Below are 27,998 nucleotides of genomic sequence, written 5' to 3' on the forward strand. Positions count from 1 at the left end.
CCCCACCTCCTCCCATCCTCTCTCCACCCACCCCCACCACCAACAGACCTTCACTCCCATCGCCTGGGTTCAATTATTCCCTGTCGTTCACTCTAACCCTGTTTATTCTTGATTCTGCTCCGGGTTTTGTCTCCAGCTCTCAAAGTGGGCAGGACCGAGAGCAGCAAATAACAATAATTCCTTGATGTGGAGATGCCGGCGTTGGACTGGGGTGGGCACAGTAAGAAGTCTGACACCAGGTTAAAGTTCAACAGGTTTGTTTCGAATTGCTAGCTGTCAGAGCACTGCTCCTTCCTCAGGTGAATTCCGTGAGTATTGCAGTGAACATCATGAGGGAATTACTGAACTGAAAATCTTCAGTAGTGGAGCAGGAACATTGAAACTGAAAGTGGTTTGGATCAGGAAGTGCTGAGTGTGAACATGGCTTCCACACAGCAGGAGGAGAGTTGGTCCGAGGATTTAATTTGTTCCATTTGTCTTGATTTCTTCACTGATCCGGTTTCACTGGAGTGTGGACACAACTTCTGCCGCTCCTGTATCACCCAGTGTTGGGAAAAGGAGAGAAACTCCTGCCCGGAATGTAGACAGGAGTTTCCAGAAAGAATCCTCAGGGCCAATCGGATCTTAGTGAATCTGGCTGAGAAAGCTCGAAAATTAAAGCTGAATGGGAAAGAGAAGGAAAGTAAACTTCACTGTGAGGAACATCAGGAAGAACTGAAGCTGTTTTGTGAAACTGACAAGAAATTGATCTGTGTGAATTGTGTAGATTCGCAGGAACACAGAGAACACCGCTTCATCCCGATTCAGAAAGCTGTTGAAATCTACAAGGTAAAAGGGAACAGATTGGATCCCCTGATTATCTGATCACATTTTCAGGATCTAACACTTTTATTTTCTGATTTTCTCTCCCAATCCCAGGATGGGGTGAAATCTTCCTTCGATTCTCTCACGGATAAGAAATCGACGGTTCTAGAAATGGAGCAGCAGCAGAAACAGAAGATTTCCCAAATTAGGGTAAAGTCTCCCTGTGCTGAGCTTCCAAATTTAATCCATTATTTTGTTGTTTTTATTACAGAAACATATTATTTTTAATGTTTCTTCTTATAGAAACAGTCGGTCAGTCTGCAGAGCCACATCACATCCGAGTTCCCTAAAATGCACCAGATTCTCACTGAGAAAGAGCAGCGTTTCATCCGAGATCTCAGGGAAGAAGAGGAAAAAATTCTAAAACCGATGGAGGAAAATCTTTGTGAAATTCAAGAGAATTTAAATTCTATTCAGGAGAAACTCTCAAAGTTGGAAAACCAGTTGGAACAAAAAGATGGAGTGAGATTTCTGAAGGTGAGGGATTATATTTCAGTTTAGTTCAGTGAAAGTTCACAGTCACAACATGATCCACACGAGCCTCTTCCCATCCTACTTCATTTCCCTGTCAATATATCCTTCTGTTCCTTTCTCCATCATCTGTATCCAGCTTCTCCTTAAATGTAGCCCTGGCTTTCCCTGGGTGGGTGGAATTTAATGCTGTTCCCCCCAGGGTACATTTAGTCAGGGTGTGGGGTGAGTGGAAGAGGACATGGGGAATGACACTGTGTGGAGTTTCTGTTGTCTTTCCATCTCTACACAGATTAAGTCCGTGGTGGTAAGTCTTGTGGGACAGCCTTCCTGTAACCAATTCAGCCCCTTAACAGGGCAATGAATGTTCTCATCCTGCTGTCACTGGTATTCCCCCAGCAATGAGCAGGGGTCTCACAATACGGGGAGCCTGAAAACCAAACCCTGTTGGGGTTACTGGTGGGATTTTGGAAGGGGATGGGGGGAGAGGTGGTGGGATTGAGGATGCAGCGGGAATGCCGTTGTTCAGTTGCACTGTGTACCTGATTGAGGGACTGTAAGAGGTTCACGCTCCCGTTTCCTCTGACTGATGGTTCTTGACTTGAGGATTTTGTAAAGGACAAAATTACACAGACACGGGGATTGGCTCAACCACAAACTTGTTGTTTAGTGAAAACTCTCCCAACACCCGAATACAAAGAGCTGTAAATAGTGTAAATAACATCACACAGCATTTATTTGGTTTTCCAATTTAAATCCCTCCACAATTTAACCTCAGCTTCCACATAAACACACAAATCACCACAACTTATTAAAAAGCCTCTCCTGAAAATCCACAGACAAAACCCCACATTTCAGCCCAAACATTCCTCAATTCAAACCCAAATCCCCCCAGGATTTGGATGTTACACTGAAGTTATTTTAAATCCTCAGCCCCAATCCCCCTCGGATTTGGCTGATAAATTACAATTCCCCACCCGGCTGCTCCTTCTGGTGTGAATTGTAGGCCCGGGAGCCAGGTTGACCGTTCTTGACCCTCCTTCTTGACTGCAGTGCCAGACCCTTGGATCTTGTCCTTTTAATGATGATTCTTATCGGAATATCACAAACACATTTCCTGAAGCCATCCTGCTGGAGGGTCAGTGCTCAGCACCTTTCAATCTCTTTACACAGTCATTTTCAATCCCAGGGTCGGGGCGTTCCCGATCGCGGGAAGTGGGACCCTCATAAAATCCAACCCATGGGGTTTAAACTGAATTGGAAAAGCAGCAGTTAATGATGTTGGAATCAGGTTTAAACTGGCTTCACAGACTCATTAATGAGACTAATTAACTTCCTGTCGCTAGTCCGGTGCATTGACCCCTTCCCGACTCTGACTTAATCCCGGGAGGTTTTCCTGCCATCGACAGACTGAGCCGTGTCCTCTCGAGTGATTCCCTATGCCCGGACACCATGCTCGCTGCTGTGACAGACTGGAGTAAATTCCACCCCGTGTGACAGTGAGTTCCACATTCCCATCACTCTCTCGGCAAAGAAGTTTCTCCTGAACTCCCGATTGGATTTATTTGTAACTTTATGGTTGTGTTATGTAATTTGGAAGAACACAAGCTGCCACTTGATGCAGTTTTGAGTAAAAGTTGCTCCAAACTTTGAAGTGAGTTCAATGAGTTCGACTCTCTGCTAATCTAAATGTAGTAACTCGGTCTAACTGAACCAGCCTTTCTCTAAGCCACGTGCTGGGGTGTGATGCTGAGGATACACCCAGTCTCACTCTGTAGATGTTGGTCTGTGGAAAGAGGCGGGGTGTGAGTGCCTCATCCCTTTTATAGTGAGATACCACCCCTCAGTGTCCTGACTGCTCATTGGTCGTGTCCAAATTCTGTGTGTTCATTACCTGCATGTTTGCATATCATAGAACATACTGTGCAGAAGGAGGCCATTCGGCCCATCGAGTCTGCACCGACCCACTTAAGCCCTCACTTCCACTGTAATCCCATAACCCAATAACCCTCCAAATCTTTTTGGACACTAAGGGCAATTTAGCATGGCCAATCCACCTAACCTGCACGCCTTTGGACTGTGGGAGGAAACCGGAGCACCCGGAGGAAACCCACGCAGACACGGGGAGAACGTGCAGACTCCGCACAGTTAGTGACCCAGTGGGGAATCGAACCTGGGACCCTGGCGCTGTGACGCCACAGTGCTAGCCACTTGTGCTACCGTGCTACTATATCATGACATATATTATGTTTCTATCCCTATTTCTGGATTCTCTACAGTGTAAACATCTTCACTGAATCTATCAAACCCGACCCCTTTCATCATTTGAAAGATCTCTATCAGGTCTTCTCTTTTCTCCAGTAAAGTTGATCAATCTTTGCTGTTAGTTGAAGCCTCTCAGTTGCTGTCAATCTTTTTGATACTTTCTCCTGTGCTTCAATATCCTTTGTGGAACATCCTCTTTCTATTCCATGTCTGAAGCAATGGGAATTGACAATTCTCAGCAGCTTGTAACAATGTGAGGGTCATTTCTGCTTTCTGGATATAGACAGTCCGTCTCTGTCAACTCAGATTTGTGTTTTGTTTATTTCAGGAGGTAGCATCTCGGAAGAGGAGGTAGGACATGAACTTTACTGAAACTCAGGGCAAGTTGGTAAAATTACTCAGCAAAGTGTTTATGGTCAATTTATAATCAACTCTTTAATATTTACAGGATTAGCAATGAGGATAAAAATCTGTCACTAGCAGATGGTGTCCTGTCCATCGGAAAATTCAACAGCCCTTTCCCGTTCCCAGTGTGGAGAGAAATGCTGGATGTCATTAACCCTGGTAAAACTCAGATAAGTTCCTCTGTCCTGATTTATATCTTATATTTCAATCATTATCCATATAAATATCAAAGACACCGGGCGGGATTCTCCGGTACGCCAGCCCACTTTTCCTGGGCAGCGGCCCTCACCGGCAGCGGGATTCTCCGTCTCCGCCACCTGCCAATGGGATTGCCCATTGTGGCCACCACACACCGCCGGGAAACCCGTGGGCGTGGGAGCGCTGCCGGCGCAACGGAGAATCCGTCGGCAGGGAGTATGTTTAAGAGCTTTGTTATAAAGGTATGAGGATAAAAATGGTCCTGATTGGAATTAAAGTCTGATTCATGCACCTAATCCACATTCTAAACATCATTCTCAGCTTGGTCAGCTGAAACTGTCGGCTCCCTAAACATCACCAATACAGGAACTCTCAGATGAAGCTCTGTCTCCAGAACCCATCCATACTTTACAAACTTCAGCAAGTGGAAACTCCGCCATTCCCAGCTGAACCTTTCCTCCCCGAAAATCCCAGAGTGACCGTATTTAACCGCGTGTTTCCCGGCGCTCGCAGTGCCGAGAAACACATGGCGATAAAACGCCCCCCACGTTGGGTTCGGTGCCTGTGGGGAACGCGGGGCCGAGGCCGCTCATCGCCCCGTTTTGTGCAGTGAGGAGCTCCGCTCGCCCGAACTCCTCAGTGCAGCGAGAGATCGGGACGCCATTTTAAAATGATATCCCGATCTCCCAGGCCACCGACGCCACCCCGACGCCCCCCCTCCAAAGCACCAACTCACTTTGGGTGGGTCCCCAGCTCCCCCCGCAACACACACGCTGGACACCCCCAGCCTGATCACCAGCACACAGAAAATGGCAGCTTGGCACATTGGCAGTGACAGCATGGCAGTGCCCTTGTCAGCTAGCAGTGTGATGCAACCATCAATTCACTCAAAGACACGAGGAGAAGTAAACCGTGGTTTTAATCAGCTTAGAACAGTGCCTGCCTGCGACTGGTACAATAATGGGAACCGCCTGCAGGTTAGCTGCTCTTTATACTTCCTTTCAAGGGGAGGAGCCATGGGCGGAGCCCGTACATGCCCCAACATATCCCCCTGTGGGTGAAGCCACACAATGGCCCACAGAACATAGAACATAACAGCGCAGTACAGGCCCTTCGGCCCTCGATGTTGCGTCAACCTGTGAAACCAATCCAAAGCACTATTCCATTATCGTCCATATGTTTATCCAATGACCATTTAAATGCCCTTAGTGTCCTTGATATGTATGTCCCTGTCAGGCAGGGAAGAGATGGTCGAGTGAGGGAACCATGGTTGACAAGAGAGGTTGAATGTCTTGTTAAGAGGAAAAAGGTGACTTATGTAAGGCTGAGGAAACAAGGTTCAGACAGGGCATTGGAGGGATACAAGATAGCCAGGAGGGAACTGAAGAAAGGGATTAGGAGAGCTAAGAGAGGGCATGAACAATCTTTGGCGGGTAGGATCAAGGAAAACCCCAAGGCCTTTTACACATATGTGAGAAATATGAGAATGACTAGAGCGAGGGTAGGTCCGATCAAGGACAGTAACCGGAGATTGTGTATTGAGTCTGAAGAGATAGGAGAGGTCTTGAATGAGTATTTTTCTTCTGTATTTACAAATGAGAGGGGCGATATTGTTGGAGAGGACAGTGTGAAACAGATTGGTAAGCTCGAGGAAATACTTGTCAGGAAGGAAGATGTGTTGGGCATTTTGAAAAACTTGAGGATGGACAAGTCCCCCGGGCCTGACGGGAGATATCCAAGGATTCTATGGGAAGCAAGAGATGAAATTGCAGAGCCGTTGGCAATGATCTTTTCGTCCTCACTGTCAACAGGGGTGGTACCAGGGGATTGGAGAGTGGCAATGTCGTGCCCCTGTTCAAAAAAGGAACTAGGGATAACCCTGGGAATTACAGGCCAGTTAGTCTTACTTCGGTGGTTGGCAAAGTAATGGAAAGGGTACTGAAGGATAGGATTTCTGAGCATCTGGAAAGACACTGCTTGATTAGGGATAGTCAGCACGGATTTGTGAGGGGTAGGTCTTGCCTTACAAATCTTATTGAATTCTTTGAGGAGGTGACCAAGCATGTGGATGAAGGTAAAGCAGTGGATGTAGTGTACATGGATTTTAGTAAGGCATTTGATAAAGTTCCCCATGGTAGGCTTATGCAGAAAGTAAGGAGGCATGGGATAGTGGGAAATTTGGCCAGTTGGATAACGAACTGGCTAACCGATAGAAGTCAGAGAGTGGTGGTGGATGGCAAATATTCAGCCTGGATCCCAGTTACCAGTGGCGTACCGCAGGGATCAGTTCTGGGTCCTCTGCTGTTTGTGATTTTCATTAATGACTTGGATGAGGGAGTTGAAGGGTGGGTCAGTAAATTTGCAGACGATACAAAGATTGGTGGAGTTGTGGATAGTAAGGAGGGCTGTTGTCGGCTGCAAAGAGACATAGATAGGATGCAGAGCTGGGCTGAGAAGTGGCAGATGGAGTTTAACCCTGAAAAGTGTGAGGTTGTCCATTTTGGAAGGACAAATATGAATGCGGAATATAGGGTTAACGGTAGAGTTCTTGGCAATGTGGAGGAGCAGAGAGATCTTGGGGTCTATGTTCATACATCTTTGAAAGTTGCCACTCAAGTGGATAGAGCTGTGAAGAAGGCCTATGGTGTGCTCGCGTTCATTAACAGAGGGATTGAATTTAAGAGCCGTGAGGTGATGATGCAGCTGTACAAAACTTTGGTAAGGCCACATTTGGAGTACTGTGTACAGTTCTGGTCGCCTCATTTTAGGAAGGATGTGGAAGCTCTGGAACAGGTGCAAAGAAGATTTACCAGGATGTTGCCTGGAATGGAGAGTAGGTCTTACGAGGAAAGGTTGAGGGTGCTAGGCCTTTTCTCATTAGAGCGGAGAAGGATGAGGGGCGACTTGATAGAGGTTTATAAGATGATCAGGGGAATAGATAGAGTAGACAGTCAGAGACTTTTTCCCCGGGTGGAACACACCATTACAAGGGGACATAAATTTAAGGTGAAAGGTGGAAGATATAGGAGGGATATCAGAGGTAGGTTCTTTACCCAGAGAGTAGTGGGGGCATGGAATGCACTGCCTGTGGAAGTAGTTGAGTCGGAAACATTAGGGACCTTCAAGCAGCTATTGGATAGGTACATGGATGACGGTAAAATGATATAATGTAGATTTATTTGTTCTTAAGGGCAGCACGGTAGCATTGTGGATAGCACAATTGCTTCACAGCTCCATGGTCCCAGGTTCGATTCCGGCTTGGGTCATTGTCTGTGCGGAGTCTGCACGTCCTCCCCGTGTCTGCATGGGTTTCCTCCGGGTGCTCCGGTTTCCTCCCACAGTCCAAAGATGTGCGGGTTAGGTGAATTGGCCAATGATAAATTGCCCTTAATGTCCAAATTGCCCTTGGTGTTGGGTGGAGGTGTTGAGTTTGGGTAGGGTGCTCTTTCCAGGAGCCGGTGCAGACTCAAAGGGCCGAATGGCCTCCTTCTGCACTGTAAATTCAATGATAATCTATGATTAATCTAGGACAAAGGTTCGGCACAACATCGTGGGCCGAAGGGCCTGTTCTGTGCTGTATTTTCTATGTTCTGTGTTCGAAATTGCCCCTTAATTGGAAAAAAAATTGGGTACTCTAAATTTTAAAAAAAGGTCTAACAATGACCATGAAACCATGGAAAAAAACCATCTGGTTCACTTAGTGCTCCTTAAGGAAAGGAAATCTGACATCCTTGTGTGCTCAGATTCACAGGAATGTGGTTGACTCTGAAATGCCTTCTTATCTGGCCCAGAAAGCTACTTAATTCCGGGGCAATGAGGGCTGGACAATAAATGTTGGCCAGCAATGAATTTTTTAAAAATCCAGTTTTAATCACAGCTGCATATTAACAGTTTGATATCGAAATGCATTTTAATCCACTCCGGTGACTGCGTCTGGGATTGTCCAAACTTTTTGTTCAATTAATTAAGTACAAATATTATGATTTCAAGTTACAGTGGTCCAAGATTAAACGTCGCCCAATCAGCGATCCTCAATCTTCTTGATCAAATGCGGTCTACTGCTACGTCTGGGTGGGAATAGAGGGATATGGATGCTGGAAGTGTCGAATGTTACAGGTTAGATGGGCGGCCTAGTCGGCGCAGGCTTAGAGGGCCAAAGAGCCTGTTCCTGTGCCGTACTGTTCCTTGTACTTATGTACTGCAAGCTCTTCAAAATGTGTAGGAAACAAACTATCTTCTTAGGAGAAAAGGAGACAGAGTATGTCCAGGTAGTTAGCAGTTTGGCCTATTCCTCCCCCTGAAAAACTGGATTGACCTTGTGTTGAAGTCTACACACAGGTGAGTGAACTGAAGATTCAAGTAAAGTTGCTATAGTCCCAGATGACCATAGGCTACTTTCCCCTTTTGAGGGGGAGAGCTGACTGGTGATGATTTAACCTGAGGATCGACACACCTCAGGCCAGGGGCGAGGTTGAGAAGGCAGGGCTACACCTCGGTCAGTAACCTCTCCTGTCCCAAATCCTGCAGTCTTGGGAATTCCCATATAGTGAGTCGGTTCCAATACTATTTCCCGCTCGAATAAGGAGGCAGCTTTAGGTGGGAGCAGACAGGAATGTCAGGGACAGGAGCGAGCTACATTTAAAACTGCAAAATGCTGCTGCCTTTACTGGAAGCTGGTTTTGTGGAAGCTCAGGGTCAGTCAGTGATTGATTACATTCAGCAATCAAATCTGTTACGTGTTCAATGTCCTCCATGTTTTCAATAACACTGGACACGAGGGATATGGGAGGCAGAATCAGCTAATTGTTTTCAAAGGACACGAGTTAACTATTGCAATTTAAACATCTTAAATGACACATTGATACCCCCACTGGGATTTCAGGGCCTGGGCAATTATTCAGCACACAATGACAAGTGGAAGCACACCTGACAATGATGTACTTTAACAGAAACCCGACTGAAGTAAAATCTAATCAGTTACAGACCATTATATAGTTATTGGAAAGAGACCAGTCCATTCTACTAATGGAGCTCTTGAATTTAGCACTTGAAATACCTCAATATACAAGGCTACTGTGCTGGAAATAAGTATTTGAATAGTTAAGTGCGTGATAGTCTGCTTGGACGCAATGGGCCGAGAGGCCGTTTTCCATGCTTTAAAACTCGATGATTCTCATAGAGCGAGCTGTTCTAATAGAGTGAGTTCTCCCAGTGAGCCAGAGAGGACACAGCCAGAGTGAGACAGCAAAGATGGAGTTTGGGAATTTGAATCTAGGTGGGAATTCGAAGCTTGGGGGTAGGAGGTGCTTTTTAATCCCTGGTCAGTGACTGGTAAGGAGTTTTTCTGTTCATCGCCTATTTATTTTTTTCTTTCGTTTTTTGGAATTGTAGTTGTATAAGTTAACCTAAGGTTTAAGACATGACAGGAGATCTCAGACCCGTGTCACGCTCCTCGTGTGCGATGTGGGAGCTCAGGGACACGTCCACTGTCCCTGGCTCCTTCACGTGCAAGAAGTGTGTCCAGTTGCAGCTCCTGTTAGACAGTTTGATGGCTCTGGAGCTGCAGATGGACTCACTTTGGAGCATCCACGATGCTGAGGACGTCGTGGATAGCACGTTTAGAGAGTTGGTCACACCGCAGGTAAAAGTTACTGAGGAAGATAGAAAATTGGTGACCAAAAGATAGAGCAAGAGTAGGAAGGCAGTGCAGGTGTCCCCTGCGGCCATCTCCCTGCAAAACAGATATACCGCTTTGGATACTGTTGAGGGAGATGGCTCACCAGGGGAAGGCAGCAGCAGCCAGGTTCATGGCACCGTGGCTGGCTCTGCTGTGCAGCTGGACAGGAAGACGAATGGCAGGGCTATAGTGATAGGGGACTCAATCGTAAGGGGAATAGACAGGCGGTTCTGCGTACGCAATCGAGACTCTAGGATGGTATGTTGCCTCCCTGGTGCAAGGGTCAAGGATGTCTCGGAGCGGCTGCAGGACATTCTGGGGAGGGGAGGGTGAACAGCCAGCTGTCGTGGTGCACATAGGCCCCAATGATATAGGTAGAAAATGGGACGAGGTCCGACAAGCTGAATTCAGGGAGTTAGGAGTTAAACTAATAAGTAGGACCTCAAAGGTAGTAATGTCAGGATTGCTACCAGTGCCACGAGCTAGTCAGAGTAGGACTGTCAGGATAGATAGGATGAATGCGTGGCTTGAGAGATGGTGCAAGAGGGAGGGATTCAAATTCCTGGGGCATTGGAACCGGTTCTGGGGGAGATAGGACCAGTACAAACCGGACGGTCTGCACCTGGGCAGGACTGGAACCGATGTCCTGGGGGGGGGGGGGGGGTTTGCTAGAGCTGTTGGGGAGGGTTTAAACTAATGTGGCAGGGGGATGGGAACCAATGCAGGAAGTTGGAAGGTAGTAAAACAGGGACAGAAACAAAAGGCAGTAAGGGGGAAAGTGTAAGGCAGAGAAGCCATAGTCAAAAATCAAAAAGGGCGACAGTACAAGGTACAGTGACTGAGGGGAGCTCAGTGAATAGGACCAGTAATACTAAAAGGAATGAAACGGGAAGTAAAAACATTAATGGTCAGCGACGTGGCAGGTTGTTACATGAAGATCATAGAATTTACAGTGCAGAAGGAGGCCATTCGACCCATCGAGTCTGCACCGGCTCTTGGAAAGAGCACCCTACCCAAGGTCAACACCTCCACCCTATCCCCATAACCCAGTAACCCCACCCAACACTAAGGGCAATTTTGGACACTAAGGGCAATTTATCATGGCCAATCCACCTAACCTGCACATCTTTGGACTGTGGGAGGAAACCGGAGCACCTGGAGGAAACCCACACACACGGGGAGGATGTGCAGACTCCGCACAGACTGGCCCAAGCCGGAATCGAACCTGGGACCCTGGAGCTGTGAAGCAATTGTGCTATCCACAAGGCTACCGTGCTGCCCACTCGAGAGATATGGGTTCAACGACAAGGAAAATTAGGAGAAACGTTAAGAAGAAGTATAACTTAGGAGAGGTTACTGACCGAGGTGTAGCCACCTGGGTTGGCCACTTCCCGACTTAAAATGGAGAACCGCAAAGACTACAGGGAAATTCAGCCAACACAGACAAAAACTAGCAAGTGCAGAAATCCTGTGTATTAGAACTTGCAAAAGCCCAGACAGCACTGAAACCAGCAGTTATCTGCATATTAATGAGCGATCCCCGGAAACAATTGAAACACTTAAGGTGAATAAGGCCAAGCCAGACTCCTCGACGCCAGCAGTAGCCAAGGCAAAGGAAGGCCAACGGACGCACAGGGACCGCCCAGCAATCAGGGAACAACTCCAGTATTGGAGAAATCGATCCAAGTGATCAGAACACAGTCCAATCACTTGGAACCAGGTACGGGGTCCGCCCCGAAGGGCGGGAAGCCCCTGGGGACTATAAAGTAGTTCAAATCGGTCTTCTTGGCAGGGTCACTCAGCAACTCGAATAACCCTTGAGAGTGAACTGCCTAAGCTGCCGCATCAACCAAGTAAGTCTCCAGTCAATGCTACGAGATAGGCGCTCCTAGCTACCAGTCCATACCAGCTTTTGAATCCTGCAAACTCAGATCGAACAAAAGGCCATTTGTTCCCTGACCTGGTGGGCCAGTTCCGAAGCTAAGTATAGGCCTTTTAGTATTGAGTTTAGTCTAGAAAGTAGAGTTTCTGCATGAGTAGTGATTTACTGTGTATAATAAATGTGTTTTGATTTGAATCTTACTAATTGGTGTGTTGAGTTATTGATCAGCACTTGAACTTGAACCTTGTGGCGGTATCATAAAGATACCTGGCGACTCTAGAGCAAAAGTTATAGAAACAGAGCAAATTCAGTAATGCCCAACGGGCAATGAATTAAGAGCCAACCAAAGTTAGCAACATATTACTGGTGACATCCTGACGGGACCCGACTTAGAAGTGGCTTAACCACTCCGGGAGAACCCAAAAATTTGAATTAGAATCCAATTGGGAACAGAAACATTCACAAGTGTTCAAGCAGTTCTGCTCAATCCTCATAATTCGGAAGTGTGTTAATGCTTGCGTAACTAACAGGGCTATAAGGTAAAACTGATAGATTTTTGTTGCGAAAAACTGTCGGGAGTTTGTATTCCGGAAAATAGTAAAAGCCGTACCCGTAATTACAGCACCGCCTTAGTACCCCTTGTTCAAAATTTTAAGAGAGTATTCAGAGAGGAAAGATGGCAATGCAGGCAATGCAACGCCTCATGAACCCTGAAGAATTTGTGGTCGCAGCGACCAGCAGCAGAGTAGGACAGTGTTCCGTTTGGGAAGAAGAGATCAGGAAATATCGCAAAGGGAAGGGATGGCCCCTTTGGAGTGAATTCTGTGATAATAAGGAAACAGGGCCCGGGAGTATAGAACATACTTGGTGGGAGAACCTGTCAGAGATCCATAAGAAAAGCTTGGGAAAAGCTTGCAAGCCGATGGCAATTGTGTCCTGTTTAGCACAATTGCGAGGCACAGAGGAGGTCGTTCGGATGCTCCGCAAAGAGATAGAGGAGACATATCGAATGGGCAAGGTCGATGTTAGCGAGATCGAGAAAAAGAATATAGAATTAAGAAGGAAGTTGGCAGCAAAGGACGGAGAGGTGGATGATGCCAAGCGGGCACACCAGTCTTGTCTAGCGCATCTGAGCAGCTTCCAAACCCAGTACGAAAAGGCCTATCAGGACATGCAAGTCCTGGTAAGAGAAGAGACAGAGAAACAGGTAGAGGCATTGCAAAGGCAGTACAGTGATTTAAAAGCAGCGTTAAGAGCACTCCATGCTGCTACCATGGAGCACAGACAAAGCTCATTAGATCATGCAGGAAGCAGATTGCGGAACTGCAATCTTTGCTTTCGGTTCAAAATGGGTTTCAGAGCACCTTTGGATCCCAATTAGATGAGGAAGACGGCCCTGATTGGCAAGAATTAAATGAAACCGTGCATAGGTATGTTCAGGGAACATGTGCGCAAGAAAAGCCCCAAAGGAGAAAAGCACCCCAACCCCCCACAGAGCAGATAGATCAGGCACCCATGAATCCAGTCACTACCCACCGCACAGTCACATCGGAAGGAGACGCGGAATTCCTTTACACCATCCCCTTAACCGTGACCCAATTACGGGACGCGTGGAAAAAGATCACACGGTTCCTGCCCACCTCAGACCCCCACCACTTCTTTGCTAGAGTAAAGCAGCAGGCGACCATGTACGGCCTGGATGAGTGTGAGCACGTGAAGCTCACAGTTTGAGTTTAGACCCTTCAGTCGTAGCAGCCCTTCCCGACCCACAGAATGTAGGAGGAGGCACCCTTGCAGACCCGGTAGAAGGCCTGAATAAGTGCAGGCAGATAAAGACAAACATCCCACAGCGTTTGCTGGACGCCTGTGGATTAATTTTACAGCCGTTTTCGGCAATTTAGACCGCGCCCATTTGTCCCAAGACGGTATGGCCAAATGGACCCGCACCCTTATCTCCCATGCCACAGAGGCAGGACAAAAGGCCTGTACCAATTATGACCCCTCAGAAGAAGCACACAATGAGAAGTGGGTTTTAAAAAGACTGTCCCGCTCCTGGGAGCAATCTGTCCAACACAAACCCGCAATTAGGAAACCCGAAGAACAGCAGGCAGAGGCAGATATCCACGCAGTTAAGACGCACCAGAACCCCGCATGGGTGAACGAAGGCAGGAACAGCCCCCCCACAGAAACCACAGGAGTGTTACAACTGTGGACAATTAGGTCACTTTGCACGAGAATGCAATGCCCCACGAAAGCTACAGAGAGCCCAGCAGGCAGGCACTCTGAATAAGAATAGGACAGAGCCCATACATAGTGTGAGCACCCGTTCAGACCAGACATTAACGGAACTGACTGACGGTGTTCGGGCTCCTCCAGTTGGGTCTGCGACACCCTTTGGGATAGGTCCGGCCGACCAGTAGTTGCAGCAAAAGTACGGAGACACCCATCGAATTTCTCTGGGACACAGGAGGGTCCCGCACCACAATTAATTCCTGCACCATGTTCCAAAAAGACACGTGGCCCACTACAGCCACAATCACCCTCAGCGGCTTCACAGACCACTCACAGCAGGGACACATCACAGCCCCTGTACCCATTCAAATTGGCAATATTGCGACAAGACACACCATAGTTTTCGTCGATCTACCCCACACAGCAGAACACATTTTGGGCATTGATTTTATGAACTCCCACCACCTTTCATTTGATCCAGTAAACCAATGTGTCTGGAAAATTGCAAAATCCGCAAGAGCCCCCGCAACGCTCACAGTAGGTGAGCATGCAAACAAGATTAGCACAGTCGGCGATTTCTGGTTTGACCCGACCACGATTAGCACAGACAAGCAGGTTAGGGCAGTTCTGCAGAAGCACAGGACAGTATTCACGACCCACAAGCACGACTGTGGACGGATGACTGGTTCCGTTCAAATCACAGGACCTGACTGTAAGGTTTTCGGGCAATTCGGCCTTTTTTGGAACTGCCCAAGAATAAAACTCAGAGACTGTAAACTGACTTTTCAGCCAAGAGAACGTAACCAGTTTTCCCAGCAGGCTTGGTCCGCTGAGCTGAGTAGGGACATAAGTATTTACAAACCCCCCCCCCAGGAGCTACAAGGAAGAAGGAGCCAGACAACGAGATAAGATCAAAACACAGACAAAGGGGCACGGGAATACACAGGGGGCCTGCCTGCAAGCAGGACAATGGGATGGTCATAGCCCCATGCAAATGTAAATGACCTGGCCTCCACCAGAGCAGAATCCAATTAACACCCCATCAACATAGCGAGGTGAGAATAGCAGCCATCTCCGGAGCAGCTGGAAGACACTGAAATTCTTCACAAGAGAGCTTAACCTCGTTATCCTAAAAAACAGACTGTCTGGGCTCAGTATATTGCGCTGGAAAAGCCCCTTGAAGATAAGCGGTAGAAAAAACCAAGTTGGAGGCGGACCTGGGGGAGGTACTCCAATCTTGACAGAAGCCACCGGCAGGAACTCACTGGAAGGAGGGGGCGGAGTCGGCGCCAAATTCAAATCGCGCAGGTCTGCCTAGCTGGAAGGAGCGGACCTGCGAGGAATACCCGGAAACAAACAGCTCTGACCGGCTCAAAGGGGGCGGGACCAGCGGGAACTTTAAACTTGGACTGATACAACGCAAAGGAGGAGGAAAACCCGGAAGTCGACAGCTCTGACCGGCTCAAAGGGGGCGGGACCAAGGCGGGAACTTTAAACCTTACCTTTTCAATGCAAAAGGGGCTGGCCGAACACAGGACAAAGCCAGGTAAAACAATATAAAAGGGGCTGTGTTTTCGATTGAGGGTCTCTTGGCTCTTGGCTCGACCTCTGCACCTTTGACTTGACCTCTGCAGCCTGTGACCGTAAGTACCCTGCAGCAGCTTGCGAAACTCCCTTGACTTTAATAGTGGTTGAGGCTTTGGGGAAGGGAACTTGATGTGTGTTTTGTGCTATTGCTAAAACTGTGTAACCATAAGATTTTTCGTTGTGTCCGTTATAGTACTTTTTGAATAGACTTAGTTTGTGTTAGAGTTTAAGATTTTATTATATTTTCTTCTGTTGATGATTTTGACCTGGGTTTTGCAATAAACCTTGATTTGCTGATAATTGGAGTCGTTTAAATTCTTCAATCTTTCACCAGCGATCTCTGACCAAGTCATTGTTAAAATATTCCCCACCTTAATTCCGGGTTCAAGAATCAAGGGTCATCTTGAGCGATTCACTCAGGACAGGCTGCTGGTTAGGTAATAAACAGCAGTGTCCTATTCTCTCTCTTGGGAAAGCTACTCTAGCGAAGTAGGAACCGGGTGGGTGTTGCACCACCGGCAAGAGAGAGAATCACCTGGGCATTGGTGGGGGTCTGGATATCTGTGTGATATAAGCCTCAGGCTGCCGGTTAGGGATAAACGGCAGGCTTGATTCAGTGCTCTCTTCAGTGGAAGTGTCCCAGTGCGGCATCCCCTGGCCTCTGAAGTTTCAGTGCCAGCTGGAGAGAGACACACACAGATACTCAAACCCCAGATATCGGCCCAGTAGTGGAGTAGCAGAGATGGCACCCTCTACATGACCCGAGACCCCAAATGCAATACAGATTTCCCCAAGAGGCAGAGGGAGAAATCTCAAAAGTTATCGATAGCTTATTGGAGTAGGGCATACTTAGATCGGTAGACTCTACTAATAATGCCCCGATTTGGCCAGTGAGAAAGCCCAATGGATCATGGCGACTGACCAGCGATTACCGGGAACTCAACAAAGTCACCCCCGCAGCAGCCCCCACGGTAGCCACAAATCCCGAGACCATGCTCAAACAGGGACTCAACTCACGATATTTTACGGTTTTGGACATCAGTAATGGATTCTGGTCCATTCCATTGGCAAAAGCATGCCAATACAAATTTGCCTTCACTTTTAAAGGTCAGCAGTACACGTGGACATGCCTGCCACAAGGATTCCACAACTCCCCCTCCATTTTCCACCGACAGCTGGCAAATGGATTATCAACATTTTCTTGCCCCGCATGTCTGGTGCAGTATGCGGACGACCTATTACTGCAGACAGACACCAAGGCAGAGCACATCGAGCTTCTGGCCGAACTCCTGGAACTCCTACAGCAAATTGGATGCAAAGTAAACCCCAAAAAGGCCCAAATTTTGGAAAACAAAATGATGTATTTGGGTACGATCATCACGCATGGTAAACGCGAGATCGAGCATAAAAGAATTGACTCAATTGTCAAATTGCCCCTTCCCCAGAATGTTTCAGCCCTCCGGTCGTTTTTAGGACTGGTTGGCTACTGCCGAAACCATATTGACAGTTTCGCCACCAAGGCAGCGCCCCTCTTGGAACTCCAAAAGAAAGGAGCCCCTTGGGAATAACTTCCGCAGCATACGGATGCTGTGGATGCTTTGAAAAGAGCTCTCATTGCAGCCCCCGCACTATAGGTTCCAGACCCGCTTTCCCCCTATGCTATAGAGATAAGCGAGCACAGGCCGCACCCTTTCGGCCGTGCTCCTCCAGGAACGGCACGAACAATTAAGACCTGTGGCTTACGTCTCCAGAGTTTTAGATCCTGTGGAGCAGGGATTTTCAGCCTGTGAAAGGCACCTGCTCGCAGTTTTCTGGGAGGTTCAGTATTTTTCATACATCACCGGACTAAACTCCATCACAATCCTCACGGAACACACCCCCACCCAACCTTTACTAGACAGACGACTTAAGGACGGTACAGTAAGCCAGATTAGAGCAGCCAGATGGACCCTTCTTTTGCAGGGACAGGACATCACTGTTAAAAGGACCAAGACCCACACTTTCCTAGCCGACAAACTTCAGTACCCAGGCACCCCCCACGATTGTGAAATCATCTCACCGCACCACAACACAGGCCCCTTTATCGCAAAAACACCCCCCAGAAAGATAGGTAGTTCACCCCAGAGCCCCCAGCACACAGACACGTGCGCACCTTTGAGGATATTTGTGGATGGATCTTCCACAGTATTAGACGGGAAGCGCATTACAGGATGTGGCGTTTATGTAGAGGACGCGCAGGGACGCGCCCTAGAAGAAATCTCCTTAAAACTACCAGGACACTTAGGCGCGCAGGCGGCAGAACTAGCACCTGTTGCATACATTGTGGATCACCCAGATTCCTTCCCCAGCCCAGCAGACATATACTCGGACAGCCTCTATGTCTGCAATAGCCTTATAGAATTCCTACCCCTGTGGAAAGCAAGAGGATTTGTTTCCTCAGACAGAAAACCCCTCCCTTCAGCCCCATTGATCTGCCACATTTTAGAGAAAGCACAGGACAGGACATTTGTAATTGTTAAAGTTCGAAGTCACCACCGTTCCTCCCCACCTGGAAATGGAAAAGCCAACGCACTGGCTAAAGCAGGTTCCAGGCATGGATATTTTTGGACACCCCCCGAAAGCGCCCCAGTGAATGCAGTTCAGGTCTCATAGACTAATATCGAGAATTTACTGCAGGCCCAGAAGCAAGATAGCAATCTCAGGGAGATTTTGAAAGGAAAATTTCCAGCACCTTGCGTTAGATTTTAAAATGCACTAACCACACATGACGGTGTGGTCCTAAAAGACACCTTTTATGTGGTTCCTGAGCAGGACAGGAATCAGCTTATTTGTTTGTTCCATGACAGTCATGGGCATCAGGGAATTGATCCCACTACAGCCCACCTCAGGCAGCTCTGTTGATGGCCAAGTTTAAAAGAAGACGTTATGCACGATGTTGAAAATTGCCTTATCTGTGCCCAAAACAATCCGGACAGATTTGCAAAGAAAGCTCAACTTAGCCACACCCGCTCCGTTAATGGCCCCTGGACTAACCTCCAGATTGATTTTATAGGACAATTGCCCCCTTGCAGGAAATGTTACAAGTACGTATTAGTCGTCATAGACACTTTTACAAAATGGGTAGAGGCATTCCTATCCAGAACCAACGCGACATAGACCACAGCCAAGATCTTAACCCACCACATCTTTACGAGATGGGGACTCCCCCGCAGCATTGAATCCGACCAAGGTTCCCATTTTACGGGAAGTGTCATGAAGAATGTCCTCACGATATTTGGCATTACCCAAAAATTCCACATCGCATACCACCCCCAGTCAAATGGTATCGTGGAGTGAATGAATCAGACCCTCAAAGCAACCCTCAGAAAAATGGTCCAACGAAACAACACCACTTGGGATTCAGTCCTCCCTTTTTTGAGAAATACAGTTTCGACATCCACAGGATACACCCCACACACTCTCATGACCGGACGCCTCGATGGGCCGAATGGCCTCCTTCTGCACAGTAAATTCTATGATTCTATGAAAGGCACAGAATTTTTATTAGGACTTGACTTGACCAGCCTCGAAGTGACGGCCCTCACACATGAGAACGCAGTGAAACAGAGTCAAAAATGTAAAAACGGCTCAGCTAGCAGCCGCAGTAAGATTAGGCACAAGGAAGAAACAGAGCAAGGCCTGTTTCGACAAGACAGTGAATGCGACTGAGTTTAAGGTTGGACATCAGGTCATGCTCGCCATCCACTTTTATTTGTAAATAATTTTTATTAAAGGTTTTCATAAAATATCAACAACAGAATAAGAAAAAAAAAGGAACCCAACAGGGTTAAGTACAAAACACAATCTAGAAAAGCAAACCCCCATACCCTCCCCCCCTTGTACATAAATAATAAATTAACATTAACACCCCGACTTAACACAACAGGTATATACACCCCTTCAGTGTAAATAACAAAAACAATAATAAAGTAAACCCCCCCCACCCCGAGCTGCTGCTGCCATTGACCAATGTCTTTCGTTCTGCCAGGAAGTCTAAGAACGGTTGCCACCGCCTAAAGAACCCTTGTACCGACCCTCTCAAGGCGAATTTCACCCTCTCCAATTTAATGAACCCTGCCATATCGCTGATCCAGGATTCCACGCTTGGGGGCCTCGCATCCTTCCACTGAAGAAGAATCTTTCGCCGGGCTACCAGGGGCGCAAAGGCCAGAATTCCGGCCCCTTTCGCCTCCTGCACTCCCGGCTCCTCTGCCACTCCAAATATTGCGAGCCCCCAGCCCGGTTTGACCCTGGATCCGACCACCCTCGACACCGTCCTCGCTACGCCCTTCCAAAATTCCTCCAGCGCTGGGCATGCCCAGAACATATGGGTGTGATTTGCTGGGCTCCCTGAGCACCTAACACACCTATCCTCACCCCCAAAAAACCGGCTCATCCTTGTCCCAGTCATGTGTGCCCTGTGCAGCACCTTAAACTGTATGAGGCTGAGCCTCGCGCACGAAGAGGAAGAATTCACCCTCCCCAGGGCATCTGCCCACGTCCCCTCTTCGATCTCCTCTCCCACCTCCTCCTCCTGCATCACCTGGTAAGTTTCCGAGATCTTTCCACTCCCACCCACCCCTCCGAGAGCACCATGTCCTGTACTGGGTGTGGCAGTAGCCGCGGGAATTCCACCACCTGCCGTCTGGCAAATGCCCTTACCTGTAAGTACCTGAAGGTGTTCCCTGGGGGGAGCCCGTACTTCTCCTCCAGCTCACCCAGGATCGTAAACTTCCCATCCACAAATAGGTCCCCCAACTTTCTTTTCCCTGCCCTGTGCCACCCCGAAAACCCTCCACCTGTTCTTCCTGGGGTGAACCGGTGGTTCTCCCGTAATGGGGTCCATGCTGAGGCCCCAACTTCCCCCCTGTGCCGCCTCCATTGCCCTCAAACTTTGAGGGCAGCCACCACCACCGGGCTCGTGGTATACCTCCCTGGAGGGAGTGGCAGCGGCGCCGTTGCCAGCGCGCCCAGACTCGTACCCACACAGGACGCCGTCTCCAGCCTCTTCCATGCAGCCCCCTCCCCGTCCATCATCTACTTGCGCACCATCGTCGCATTGGCGGCCCAGTAGTACCCACAGAGGTTGGGCAGTGCCAGTCCCCCCCTATCTCTACTCCGCTCCAGGAACACCCTTCTCACCCTTGGAGTCCCTCGCGCCCACACAAACCCCATTATACTCCTGTTAACCTGCCTGAAAAAAGCCTTCGGGATAAACACGGGGAGGCACTGGAACAGGAACAAAAACCTTGGGAGCACCGTCATTTTGATTGACTGCACCCGATCCGCCCAGGACAGTCTCTTGAACTCCTCCTCCATTTGCTCCATCAGCCTTGTAAAATTAAGCCTTTGCAGGGCCCCCCAGCTCCTGGCCACCTGGACCCTCAAATACCTGAAGCCCCTCTCCGCCTTTTTTAGTGGGAGCTCGCCAATCCCCCTCTCCTGGTCCCCTGGATGAACTACAAACAGCTCGCTCTTCCCCATGTTGAGCTTGTACCCCGTAAAGTCCCCGAATTCCCTAAGAATCCTCATTACCACCGGCATTCCTCCCACCGGGTCCGCCACATACAGCAGCAGGTCGTCCGCATAAAGCGACACCCTGTGCTCCTCCCCACCCCGCACCAACCCCCTCCAGTTCCTTGACTCCCTCAGTGCCATAGCCAGGGGTTCAATCGCCAGTGCGAAGAGCAGGGGGGACAGGGGACACCCCTGTCTCGTCCCTCGGTGCAACCGAAAGTACTCGGACCTCCTCCTGTTTGTGGCCACACTTGCCATCGGGACCTCATACAACAGCCCAAACCCCTCCCCAAACCCGAACCTCTTCAGCACCTCCCACAGGTACCCCCACTCTACCCTATCGAAGGCTTTCTCAGCGTCCATCGCCACCACTATCTCCGCCTCCACCTCCCTCGCCGGCATCATGATAATGTTCAAAAGCCTCCGCACATTCGCGTTCAACTGTCTCCCCTTCACAAACCCCGTCTGGTCTTCATGGATGATCGGCGGCACACAATCCTCAATCCTTGTGGCTAAGACCTTCGCCAGCATCTTGGCATCTACATTTAGCAAGGAAATCGGTTTGTAAGACCCACATTGCAGGGGATCCTTGTCCCGCTTCAGGATCAAGGAGATCAGTGCCCGGGACATCGTCGGGGGCAAAGCCCCCCCTCCCTTGCCTCATTAAAGGTCCTAACTAACAGCGGGCCCAACAGGTCAATATAATTTTTATAGAACTCGACCGGGAAACCGTCCGGCCCCGGTGCCTTCCCCGCCTGCATGCTTCCTGTCCCTTTGATCAGCTCCTCCAGCCCAATCGGAACCCCAGTCCCGCCACTAGTCCATCTTCCACCTTCGGAAACCTCAATTGGTCCAGGAAACGGCCCATCCCTCCCTCCTCCCGTGGGGGCTCGGATCGGTACAATTCCTCGTAGAAGTCCCTGAAGACCCCATTGATGCCAACCCCACTCCACACCACACTCCCTCCCCTGTCCTTAACTCCCCCCGATCTCCCTCGCTGCGTCCCGCTTCCGAAGCTGATGCGCCAGCATCCGGCTTGCCTTTTCCCCATACTCGTAAATCTCCACTGCACCTCCGCCTTCCTGGTGGTCACGAGGTCGAATTCGGCCTGGAGGCTACGCCTCTTCCTCAACAATCCTTCCTCGGGCTCCTCCGTATACCTCCTGTCTACCCTCACCATCTCCCCCATCAGCCTCTCTCTCTCCCCCGCTCCCTCCGCTCCTTGTGGGCCCTAATGGAGATCAGCTCTCCCCTCACCACCGCCTTCAGTGCCTCCCATACCATCCCCACTCGGACTTCCCCGTTGTCGTTGGTCTCCAGGTACCTCTCTATACTTCCTCGGACCCGCTCGCTCACCTCCTCGTCCGCCAGCAGCACCACCTCCAAGCGCCACAGCGGGCGCTGGTCCCTCTCCTCCCCCATCTCCAAGTCCACCCAATGCGGGGCGTGGTCCGAAATGGCTATTGCCGAATACTCAGTATCCTCTACTCTCGCTATCAGCGCCCTACTCATAATAAAAAAGCCGATCCGGGAATAAGACTTATGGACATGTGAGAAGAATGAAAATTCCCTGGCCCCCGGCCTTGCAAATCTCCACGGGTCCACCCCTCCCATTTGGTCCATAAACCCACTCAGCACTCTAGCCGCCGCCGGCTTCCTACCCGTCCTAGACCTGGAGCGATCCAGTGCCGGATCCAGCACCGTGTTAAAGTCTCCCCCCATTATCAGGCCCCCCACTTCCAAGTCTGGGATCCGACTCAACATGCGCCGCATAAAACCCTCATCGTCCCAGTTCGGGGCATACACATTGACCAGTACCACCCTCTCTCCCTGCAACTTACCACTTACCATTATGCACCTACCGCCATTATCTGCCACAATGCTCGACACCTCGAATGACACCTTCTTTCCCACCAAGATCGCCACCCCTCGATTTTTGGCATCTAGCCCCGAGTGAAACACCTGACCTACCCACCCTTTCCTCAATCTTACCTAGTCTGCCACCTTCAGGTGGGTCTCCTGAAGCATAACCACATCCGCCTTGAGCCCCTTCAGGTGCGCGAACACGCGGGCCCGCTTAATCGGCCCATTCAGTCCCCTTACATTCCAGGATATCAGCCGGATCAGGGGGCTACCCACCCCCCTCCCACGCCGACTAGACATGACCCCTCCTCGGCCAGCCACGCGCCCGCACCCCACGCTCGGCCCGTTCCCCACGGCGGCAGACCCCGCCCCGCCCCCCCCTACTCACTCCAGCTCCCCCTTGACTATAGCAGCAGCAACTCGATTACCCCCCACCCCCCACCCCCACCCGGCTAGGACCCATCCTAGCTGATTTACGAACCCCATTGCACTTCCGCAAGTCAGCTGACTCCTGCTGAACCTGGCTACTCCCGCCTCTCCTTCGACTCCTCCCATTGTGTGGCACACCCTCCTCTCCCGTCCCCATCCATAGGCTCTCCCCCTCTCCCTTCCGTTCTAAGCGCGGGAAACAACCCTCGCTTCCCTGCCCCGGCCCCGCCCCCTCCAGTCTTCAGCGCGGGAAAAAGCCCACGCTTTCCACCTACCCGGCCCCGCCACCTCTGACGCAGCTCCTTTTACAGGCCCGGTCCCCTCACCCCTGACTCGGGCCTCCCCCTCCCCTGTGGGGGCCCATCTCACCGCCGTCCACTCCCCCTGTTCCGTTTACCTACCCCACTCCAAGAGCCCCTCCGATCAACCCAACCAAAACAGTGCCCAACCCGCCCCAGCCACCCTCACCGACCCGAAAGAGAAAACCACAGAGAAAAAGAAACCCAGAGCAATACAAAGGCCCCCCCTTCAAAACAAAAATAAACGTAACATATCAACCGCAGTCCCCAATCGCCCATCCCAACCCTCAGTCTGTGTCCAACTTCTCGGCCTGAACAAAGGCGCACGCCTCCTCCGGGGACTCAAAATAATGGTGCCGGTCCTTGTAGGTAGCCCACAGTCGCGCCGGCTGCAACATGCCAAACTTCACCCCCTTCCTGTGCAGCACCGCCTTCGCTCGATTGTACCCGGCCCTCCTCTTCGCCACCTCCGCACTCCAGTCCTGGTATATCCGAACCTCCGCGTTCTCCCACCTGCTGCTCCTCTCCTTCTTGGCCCACCTGAGCACACACTCCCGATCGACGAACCGATGGAACCTCACCAGCACCGCCCGCGGAGGCTCGTTAGCCTCGGGCCTCCTCGCCAGCACTCTCTGGGCCCCTTCCAGCTCCAGGGGCCCCTGGAAGGACCCTGCTCCCATCAGCGAGTTCAACATGGTGACCACATAGGCCCCCACGTCCGGCCCCTCCAGCTCCTCCGGGAGGCCCAGAATCCACAGATTCTTCCGCCTCGACCGATTCTCCATCTCCTCGAACCACTCCTGCCATTTCTTGTGGAGCGCCTCGTGCGCCTCCACCTTTACCGCCAGGACTAAGATCTCGTCCTCATTGTCAGAGATCTTTTGTCGAGCCTCGTGGATCGCCACCCTTTGGGCCGTCTGTGTCTCCAGCAGCTTATCAATAGAAGCCTTCATCGGCTCTAGCAGGTCCGTTTTAATCTCTCTGAAGCAGCGCTGGATAACCTCCTGCTGCTCCTCCGCCCACTGCATCCACGCTGCCTGGTCTCCGCCCGCCGCCATTTTGTCCTTCTTCCCTCGCACCTTCTTCGGGTCCACCACCACCTTTTTTGTCGCCCCGCTCCTAGTTGAAGCCATATGCTGACGGGGAGCTGTTATAGCCTCATTCCCACACCGGGAAACGTCGAAAAAGTGCCGTTGGGGGCCCTGAAAAGAGCCCAAAAGTCATTTTTTGCGGGAGCCGCCGAATGTGCGACTGAACTCCACATAGCCGCAACCGGAAGTTCTTCCATGCTCTCCATTTACAACCCCTGCACATTCCTGTCACCGAAGTATTCGGGCCCGTATTCCATTGCGGACAAAGTAAGCCCCTCCGTGTATAAAATTAAGTACCCCAACAGAAAGACTGCGTGGTTCCATATTAACCAGCTTAAGGCATATGGCCCACAGTCCAATCACGCACACCACATCATGCTCGACGCAGCAGACCACAGCCCGCCCACACCCAACGTATCCCTACCCTCCCCCAACACGTCCACCCCACCCACGGACTCGCCCTCGACCCCACCCCCGAACTCTAGACTCCGCCCCGGAATGCCCACAGACAGCAGCGACAGCGACTGTGACACAGACAATAGCCACAGCACGCCTCCCTACTAACCCCATGCAACAGGATCCACACCCAGCGAATCTGAACACGATTCGAGTGATCCCTTCCTGATCATATTCCTCAACAAACCCCACCAAAGACCACCGCCCCACGATGACGACTCCGTCCCCACAGAATTAATTACAACTTTTTGGCACCGCGACAATTCATACAGGCTGGTCCGAAACGACGAGATGGACCCGACTTCACACCACGCAGCTTTATCAACCCTCATCCATTCCAGAGTATGGCATCTGGGAGAAGAGGACAACTTTCAGTCTGACTCCCAAAACGAGAACCCGTTTGCGACCCTGTTCGCAACTGATAACTGAGGTGTCCTGATGTTGTTTTAAAAAGGAACTGCTTGGGAGAAACGGTGTCCTTTATGATGGAACCTGCAGCGTGTTGTTCAATGTTGTTTGTTAGTGTTATTGTTAAGTGTTGTTTGGACATTCGGAAGTTCCACGGCCAAACGCCACATTTGTCGGCCGAAACCTGTGAAAACTTGCCAGCACGCTTATCGGCAGAAACCGCTGAGAGCTTGCCAGCTCCCGTTCATAGCGGCTCTTCTGGTTCGACGGTAGAACCTTTACAGCAACTCCCCACGATGACTACATTTTTTGCCCGTTCTTGCCGGTTGCTCAGGCAGTGGAGACACGGCATTGGTCTCCTCCCTGCCTGAGGACCCCCCTCTGGTCAGCTACGCTCAGGTAGAGCACACATGGCATCGGTCACCATCCTACCCGGGGATCCCATCCAAACCTTACCCGTCGCGGCCCTTACGCACCTCATTTCGGCACTCTTGGATCAAAAGGTTTTGTTTTGTTTTCGGGCAACCCTTAGGTTGCCATCCCTATGCTATTTACACCCTCAAACATTTGGATGGTAAATCGCACAGTCTGCGAGACGGCTCGCACTGTTTCAGTTCTTAGATGTCTAGTCCAAATTTTCGGTTTTAAAAAAATTAAAAATGAGGGAGTCACACATGGTGACAAATTATAAAGGGGAATTGGCACTACAAGACAGACATGCTAACGCACGAGATATTAACCAAGATAATAACAGAAACTATGCTTGATCCACAGAATTCCAGAAGCTCCAGGAAGGGAGAGGAAACAGAAAGGAAGAGACGAAAAGGAAAGAAGGCAACAATGAAGACGTCATACATGTTTTTCGTCGTGATTGTAATTTGTATCCGGTTCCGTGCGAATGCGAACCCCCTGACCCCTACCACACAGGCCGTGAATGATTCCCACCCCTACCATACACTACACCCTGAAATAGTTAACCCCGAGATAGTCACCGACACACCATCATGGTGTGACAAGTTTCTAACCTGATATTCACTATCGTACGTTGTAGAATCACTCTTAGTACAGGCGATACTCTGCAGTGTCGTGCAGACACTTAGACTCAGGAAATGGCGAAGGAGAGACTCCCGCTCTCGCACCCCGGTATACAGGATAAGATCCCCTATTTTTGGTTATCACCAGGACTCCGAACCCCTTGATCTACAATTAAGAACATTTGTGTTGCATCTCTTGTAAATAAAGAAATGTGTTTCGTTTACAACGGAAATATTGTACACATCTGTACTCGACTGCCAAGCCAGAGGGAAAATGTGAATGCTGCTATTATTTTTGTATTGCTAGGAAGATAGCATGATTGAATGTTTGAGTCAGTGTAGTTTATGGGAGAGAGTTAGAGGTACCGTTTTTTTTGTTGTAATGCATGTCCCTGTCTGACATATCGCCACTTAGAATTGTTAGTTTTTTTTTAAAATTCATACATAGTTATGGCCAGTGTAGAGGCCATGGAAGAGTGCTCGCTGGGTCAGGAAGTGAAGACAACGCAGTTATGTGATCCTTCATGCTTCGTGTTAGGGATCACAAGGAGGAAATGTAGCCACCTGGGTTGGCCACTTCCCGACTTAAAATGGAGAACCGCAAAGACGACAGGGAAATTCAGCCAACACAGGCAAAAACTAGCAAGTGCAGAAATCCTGTGTATTAGAACTTGCAGAAACCCAGACAGCACTGAAACCAGCAGCCATCTGCATATTAATGAGTGAATCCCGGGCACAATTGAAACACTTAAGGTGAATAAGGCCAAGCCAGACTCCTCGGCGCCAGTAGGAGCCAAGACAAAGGAAGGCCAACGAACACTTAGGGACCACCCAGCGATCAGGGAACCGCTCCAGTATTGGAGAAATCGATCCAAGTGATTGGAACGCAGTCCAATCACTTGGAACCAGGTACGGGGTCCGCCCCGAAGGGCGGGAAGCCCCTGGGGACTATAAAGTAGAGTCCCCACGTTCAAATTGGTCTTCTTGGCAGGGTCACTCAGCAACTCAAATCAACCCTTGAGAGTGAACTGCCTAAGCTGCCGCATCAACCAAGTAAGTCTCCAGCCAACGCACGCTACAAGATAGGCGCTCCTAGCTACCAGTCCATACCAGCTTTTGAATCCTGCAGACTCAGATCGAACGAAAGGCCATTTGTTCCCCTGACCTGGTGGGCCAATTCCGAAGCTAAGTATGGGCCTTTTAGTATTGAGTTTAGTCTAGAAAGTAGAGTTTGTGCATGAGTAGTGATTTACTGTGTATAATAAATGTGTTTTGATTTGA

At 49.8% G+C, this 27,998-nt stretch overlaps 2 protein-coding genes across 2 annotated transcripts in view; one reads left to right on the plus strand and one right to left on the minus strand.

Annotated features, from left to right (window-relative positions):
- LOC140390505 (zinc-binding protein A33-like) lies at positions 1-27,121 on the plus strand. The gene is made up of 6 exons (XM_072475674.1): positions 1-828; positions 919-1,014; positions 1,108-1,341; positions 3,929-3,951; positions 4,049-4,164; positions 26,458-27,121. Exons 1-6 carry the CDS (start codon positions 421-423, stop codon positions 26,619-26,621), a joined length of 1,041 nt encoding a protein of 346 aa, XP_072331775.1. The 5' UTR covers positions 1-420; the 3' UTR covers positions 26,622-27,121.
- LOC140390506 (E3 ubiquitin-protein ligase TRIM35-like) overlaps positions 1-27,998 on the minus strand; it is a 60,643-nt gene that overhangs the window by 8,570 nt on the left and 24,075 nt on the right. The window lies entirely within an intron of this gene.

The sequence above is a fragment of the Scyliorhinus torazame genome, chromosome 14 (genome assembly GCF_047496885.1).
Source record: "Scyliorhinus torazame isolate Kashiwa2021f chromosome 14, sScyTor2.1, whole genome shotgun sequence".
NCBI lineage: Eukaryota > Metazoa > Chordata > Chondrichthyes > Carcharhiniformes > Scyliorhinidae > Scyliorhinus > Scyliorhinus torazame.